This window comes from Carcharodon carcharias, chromosome 11 (genome assembly GCF_017639515.1).
Source record: "Carcharodon carcharias isolate sCarCar2 chromosome 11, sCarCar2.pri, whole genome shotgun sequence".
Taxonomy (NCBI): domain Eukaryota; kingdom Metazoa; phylum Chordata; class Chondrichthyes; order Lamniformes; family Lamnidae; genus Carcharodon; species Carcharodon carcharias.
The window spans coordinates 163,933,911-163,940,670 of record NC_054477.1 but is presented as its reverse complement, the minus strand read 5'-3'; the positions used below and the strand labels follow the sequence as shown (position 1 = coordinate 163,940,670).

At 45.6% G+C, this 6,760-nt stretch overlaps 1 protein-coding gene across 1 annotated transcript in view; it reads right to left on the bottom strand.

Moving 5' to 3' along the window:
• Window positions 1-296: 296 nt before the first annotated feature.
• LOC121283943 (collagen alpha-6(IV) chain-like) overlaps window positions 297-6,760 on the bottom strand; it is a 254,424-nt gene continuing 247,960 nt past the window's right edge. Inside the window, exon 47 of the mRNA XM_041198738.1 lies at window positions 297-1,465. Coding sequence (XP_041054672.1) covers window positions 1,205-1,465 — 261 coding nt within the window. The 3' untranslated portion in view covers window positions 297-1,204. The remainder of the gene's footprint in view (window positions 1,466-6,760) is intronic.

Sequence of the window (6,760 nt, the reverse complement as noted above, 5' to 3'; positions counted from 1 at the left end):
AGAATTTGACACTGGTCTGATGTTGGTGTGAAACTTTTAACTGCTTTATTAAAATCTTTAAATATTTGCCCTTTAGATGTGGAATCTTTGGTAATAATGATTTGAGCTAAAGTGTTCTTTAGTAGTCAAGCAATTTCAGAAGGTGATACCGTCACAGAGGGGGACACAGTGTGAGTGAGCTGGTGACTTTTTGGTGGAGTCTCCCCCACTGGGTGACCATATGGAGAATTCAGGTGCACCCACAGCAACACCACCACATCCACCCCCCCCCCCCCCCCCCCCCCCCCCCCCAAATCCCCCAACCTTTGGACAGATCATTGTGTTAGTGGAAGTCCCAGTAATTCCAGACGCAAGCGGCCCGTAGACTTGGCTCCAGTGGACAACTCAAACCTCAGAGAATAGCCCCTCACCCCTGCAAACATCTCTCAGTGTCCAGCTGGTCCTAAAGCAGGGCTGCAGTGAGTAAAAGCAAAGAGCTTACATTTCTATAGCACCTTTCACATCCTCAGCACATCCCAAAGCGATTTACAGCCAATGAAGCATTTCTAAAGTGTAGTCACTCGTGTAATGTAGGAAACACAGCAGCCAATTGATGCACAACAAGATCCCACAAACAGCAATATGATAATAACCGGGTATTTTTTAAAAAAAGTGATGTTGGCCCAGGGCAATACCCCGCCCTTCCAAATAGAGCCACAGGATCTTTTCAGAGGCACACGGAGCCTCTGTTTAACATCTCGTCTGAAAGACGGCACCCCTGACAGTGTGGCATTCTCTCAGCACTGCCCTGGGCGTGCCAGCCTGAATTAAGGATTTAAATCTCTGGAGTGGGACTTGAACCCAAAACCTTGTGACTCTGAAGGGAGTGTGTTAGCCACTGAATCACAACTGACACTTTGTGACCAAGGTTTAGCTGGTGAACATTTAAGTTGCATTACGTTAATGGTGGCAGCTTATTTAGCGCTAAGCCTTACAGAGAATGGACTAAATTTAGTGTGTTAATGAAGTTAAATGAGCTTGCAGTAGAGTGATTTATTTACTTGCGCCTTCAGTCAGGTATTATCTGTGATACGAGGTAACAAGTTGGAAGACAGCGCAGTATAATAAAAGAATTTTGATTGCCAGTTTTTTTCTGTCCCATCACCTTGACCCTGTGGAATCCTGGGCTGGGCGGTGATTGGCTGCTTATTGCAGGCGGTGTCTGTTATAAATTCTTCATGCAGACCTGACATCGACCGATGCGGGTTAGAAGCTGTCCTGCCTTCAGCGTGTCTGGGACCAGCTGCTCCTTGAACTGCTGGCTCGGGTCCACAGTGGAAAGCCAGAAACTGTGTTTGTTGGCAAAGTAATGACATGTGCCACGAGCACCGTTGCATTCCACGAAGGGAGTGGTGCGGAAATCTTCCAGACAGCTGCCAGGAGATACCAATGACTGGCCACCACCTTCACCGCCTGCAGCTGTGTGCTGGAAAGAAAAGTACAAAGAAATTCGTACACATAAACCACAGAGTCACAGCTTCGCTTAAAATAGCTACCTGAGCTTAGTCAGCTTTCAGGCCCTTTACAATTGGGGTTTGGTCCATAATGAAGAAAGTACAAGCTGTACACAGGGTAAATTGAATGCCAATTTAAACGGGCACAGAGGGCTTACTCTGAGTGATCCCAACTCTGCTGGGAACAGGAAGCAGGAATGTGAATTTCTTCAAATTCCTGCTCAGTTTGCTCTCAGCGGCTGAAGCTGCAAGGTCTGAGTGAGCAAAGTGATGCACAATCTGCAAATCGTATCCCAGAGAGAGCGAGCCCCAAAGAGGGTGCAGAGAAGATTTACCAGGAGGGTTCCAGGGTAGAGGGACTTGAGTTCATGTGGAGAGACTGGAGGAGCTGGGATTGTTCTCCTTAGAGCAGAGAAGGTTAAGGGGGGATTTAAGTGGAGACTTTACCTGGGAGTGGGAGAAGCAGTGGAGCTGCAAGGAAACAGCCCAGAGTGGGAGAATATAAATGGAGGGCCGAGGCTCAGGGCCTACATTTACCTGGGAGTCGGAGGGGCAATACAGCAAACTGCTCGGAACCAGCCGCGTGGAATTGGAAAGAAGAGTGAATAAAAACAGTGACATCAAAACAAAGAAGCAATTTGATTGGTTGGGGAAGAAGATGGCTGTCTGGTGAGTACCTGGTAAGTGGTTAGGGTTTATTCTATCCCTAAGATTTAAAATAATACAGGAACTGGTGGTAAGGTTAACAAAATTCATAAAAAATATAAGTAATTGAATAATATAATGAAGTAGATAATTAAAATACATGAAGGATGACGGGACAGGTTTTGTTTCACAGCTGCCAAGTGTTTGCAGCTCGAGGAGCTCCAGCTCAGAGAGACTGAGCTGGAGGCCGAGTTATAGACTCTGCGACACATCAGGGAGGGAGAATGTTACCTGGACACTTTGTACCGGGAGGCGGTCACACCTCTTAGGATAGGGTCTTCTGCTGTGTTCAGTGGTCAGGGACAAGAGGGTGTGGCTGCGAGTGAGGCAGGTATGGGGACCCAGAGGGCAGGAGTGCAGGAGCCTTGGCCTTTGCAATTGTCCAACAGGTTTAAGGCTCTTAAGGTGCCACATCAAAGGTTACTGCGGAAAATAAAAGCTCATGGTGCAGGGGGTAACACATTGGCATGGATTAGCTAGCTAACAGGAAGCAGAGGGTAGCCATAAATGGGTCTTTTTCTGGTTGGTGGGATGTGACGAGTGGTGTGCTACAGGGATCAGTGCTGGGACCTCAACTTTTTACAATTTATATAAATGACTTGGATGAAGGGACAGATGGAATGGTGGCTAAATTTGCTGATGACACAAAGATAGGTAGGCAAGTAAGTTGTGAAGAGGTCATAAGGAGGCTATAAAAGGGATGTAGAAAGGTTAAGTGAGTGGGTATTTGGTAAACGGAGTATAATGTGGGAAAATGTGAAATTGTCCATTTTGGCAGGAAGAATAAAAGAGAAGCGGATTATCTAAATGGTGAGAGATTGCAGAGCTCTGAAATGCAGAGGGATATAGAGGTCTTAGTGCATCAAATACAAAAGGTTAGTGTGCAGGTACAGCAGGTAATTAGGAAAGCTAATAGAATGGTATCATTTATTGTGAGGAGAATTTAATATAAAAGTAAGGAGGTTATGCTTCAGTTATACAGGGCATTGGTGAGACCACAGTGGGAATACTGTGTACAGTATTGTTCTCCTTATTTAAAGAAGGATGTAAATGTGTTTGAAGCAGTTCAGACAAGGTTTACCAGACTAATACCTGTATTGGGTGGGTTGTCTTATGAGGAGAGGTTGGACAGGTTAGACTTGTATCCACTGGAGTTTAGAAGAGTAAGAGGTGACTTGATTGAAACCTTTAAGATCCTGAGGGGTCTTGACAGGGTGGATGTCAGAGGATGTTTCCACTTGTGGGAGAATCTAGAACTAGGGGTCACTCTCTAAAATTAAGGGGTCACCTATTTAAGACAGAGATGAGGAGAAATTTCTTCTCTCAGTGGGTTGTAAGTCTTTGGAACTCTCTTCCTCAAAAGGAAGAGGAAGCAGAGTCTGTGAATATTTTTAAGGCAGAGCTGGATAGATTCTTGATAAGCAAGGAGGTGAAAGGTTATTGGGGGTGGGCAGGAATGTGGGGTTGAGGTTACAATCGGATCGGCCAAGTTCCTCAAGGGTTATAATCTCCAGATTACTACCTGAGCCATATGCATATTGGCATAGGGACACGAGAATAAGGGAAGTAAACACGTGGCTAAAGGAGAGGTGCAGGAAAGTGGGGTTCCATTTCGTGGGGCACTGGTATTGGAACAGGAGGGATCTGTACCATTGGGATGGTCTCCACCTGAACCGATCTGGGACCAATGTTCTAGCAAAAAGGGTAAATAGGGTGATCAACAGGACTTTAAACTAGAAAGTGGGGTGGGGGAATGAAGGGTAAAACTCCAAGAAGTATGATTAATGGGAAACAAAGCAGCAGGTTAGCATGTGGGGGGGTGGATTCAACTTCATGGAAAATTATGAAAAAACTGAAAAGGAGAGCCCAGGAGAGGCTATTAAAGTCTCCAGAACACAAAATAGGACAGAGTGTTTGGAAAGGGCTAGGAATCTAACTTCAAGCACATCAGATAAAGGGATGACAATGAGAAAGGGGACGACAAATACAGGACTGAAGGTGTTGTATCTGAATACACGCAGTATACGAAATAAGGTAAATGAGCTTGTGGCGCAGATTGAAATTGGCAGGTATGATGTGGTGGGCATCACGAAGACATGGCTGCAAGGGGATCAGGACTGGGAGCTAAATATCCAAGGATATACATCCTATCGAAAAGATAGGCAGGTTGGCAGAGGGAGTGGGGTTGCTTTATTAGTAAGAAATGAAATTAAATCGACAGCAAGAAATGACGTAGGGTCAGATGATGTAGAATCTGTGTGGGTAGAGTTGAGGAACCGCAAAGGTGAAAAAAAACCATAATTAGAGTTATGTACAGGCCTCTGAACAGTAGTCAGGATGTGGGGCACAAGATACACCAGGAGATAGAAAAGGTGTGTAAGAAAGGCAAGGTTACAGTGATCATGGGGGATTTCAAAAGCAGGTAGACTGGAAAAATCAGGTTGGTAGTGGATCCCAAGAAAAGGAATTTGTGGAATGTCTACGAGATGGCTTTCTGGAGCAGCTTGTGGTGGAGCCCACTAGGGAACAGGCAATTCTAGATTTAGTGATGTGTAATGAGGCAGATTTAATAAGGGAGCTTAAGGTGAAGGAACCCTTAGGAGGAAGTGACCATAATATGATTGAATTTACCCTGCAATTTGAGAGGAAAAAGCTGGAATCAGATGTAACGGTATTACAGTTGAATAAAGGCAACTACAGAGGCATGAGGGAGGAGCTAGCCAGAATTGACTGGGAGATGAGCCTAGCAGGAAAGACAGTGGAACAGCAATGGCAGGAGTTTCTGGGAGTAATTTGGGAGACACAGCAAAAATTCATCCCTAGGAAGAAGAAGCATACTAAAGGGAGGACGAGGCAACCATGGCTGACAAGGAAAGTCAGGGACAGCATAAAAGCTAAAGAGAAAGCATTCAATGCAGCGAAGAGCAGTGGGAAACCAGGGGATTGGGAAGCCTACAAAGACCAACAGAGGACAACTAAAAAAGAAATAAGGAGGGAGAAGATTAAATATGAGGGTAAATTAGCCAGTAATATAAAAGAAGATTGCAAGAGATTTTTTAGATATTTGAAGGGTAAGAGAGATGCAAAAGTGGACATTGGGCTGCTGGAAAATGACGCTGGAGAAGTAGTAGTGAGGAACAAAGAAATGGCGGAGGAACAGAATAGGTACTTTGCGTCAGTCTTCACGGTGGAAGACACGAGTAACATCCCCAAAGTTCAAGAGATTCGGGGGGCAGAGGTGAGTATGGTGGCCAAGGAGAAGGTGCTAGGAAAACCGAAAGGTCTGAAGGTGGATAAATCACCTGGACCAGATGGATTACACGCCAGAGTTCTGAAGGAGATAGCTGAAGAGATATTGGAGGCGTTAGTGGTGATCTTTCAGGAATCACTGGAGTCAGAGAGGGTCCCAGAGGACTGGAAAATCGCTAATGTAACCCCCCCATTTAAGAAGGGAGTGAGGCAAAAGACGGGAAATTACAGGCCGATTAGCCTGACCTCGGTCGTTGGTAAGATTTTAGCGTCCAGTATTAAGGATGAGGTTTCAGAATATTTGGGAGTGCATGGTAAAATCGGGCAGAGTCAGCATGGTTTCATCAAGGGGAGGTCATGCCTGACAAATCTGTTAGAATTCTTTGAGGAGGTAACGAGTAGGTTAGACAAAGGAGAGCCAATGAATGTTATCTACTTGGACTTCCAGAAGGCCTTTGACAAGGTGCCGCACAGGAGGCTGCTCAGTAAGATAAGAGCCCATGGTGTTAGAGGCAAGGTACTAGCATGGATAGAAGATTGGCTGTCTGGCAGGAGGCAGAGAGTGGGGATAAGGGGGTCCTTCTCAGGATGGCGGCCGGTGACTAGTGGAGCTCTGCAGGGGTCAGTGCCGGGCCACAACTTTTCACTTTATACATTAATGATCTAGATGAAGGAACTGAGGGCATCCTGGCTAAGTTTGCAGATGATACAAAGATAGGTGGAGGGACAGGTAGTATTGAGGAGGTAGGGAGGCTGCAGAAGGATTTGGACAGGTTAGGAGAATGGGCAAAGTAGTGGCAGATGGAATACAACGTGGGGAAATGTGAGGTCATGCATTTTGGTAGGAAGAATAGAGGCATAGACTATTTTCTAAATGGGGAGAGAATTCAGAAATCTGGAGTGCAGAGGGACTTGGGATTCCTTGTCCAGGATTCTCTTAAGGTTAACTTGCAGGATGAGTCGGTAGTTAAGAAGGCAAATGCAATGTTGGCATTTATTTCGAGAGGACTAGAATATAAAAGCAGGGATGTGCTGCTGAGGCTTTATAAGGCTCTGGTCAGACCACATTTAGAATATTGTGAGCAATTTTGGGCCCCGTATCTTAGGAAGGATGTGCTGGCCCTGGAGAGGGTCCAGAGGAGGTTCACGAGAATGATCCCAGGAATGAAAGGCTTAACCTATGAGGAACATTTGAGGACTCTGGGTCTATACTCGATGGAGTTTAGAAGGATGAGGGGGGATCTGATTGAAACTTACAGAATAGTGAAAGGCCTGGATAGAGTGGACGTGGGGAAGATGTTTCCATTAGTAGG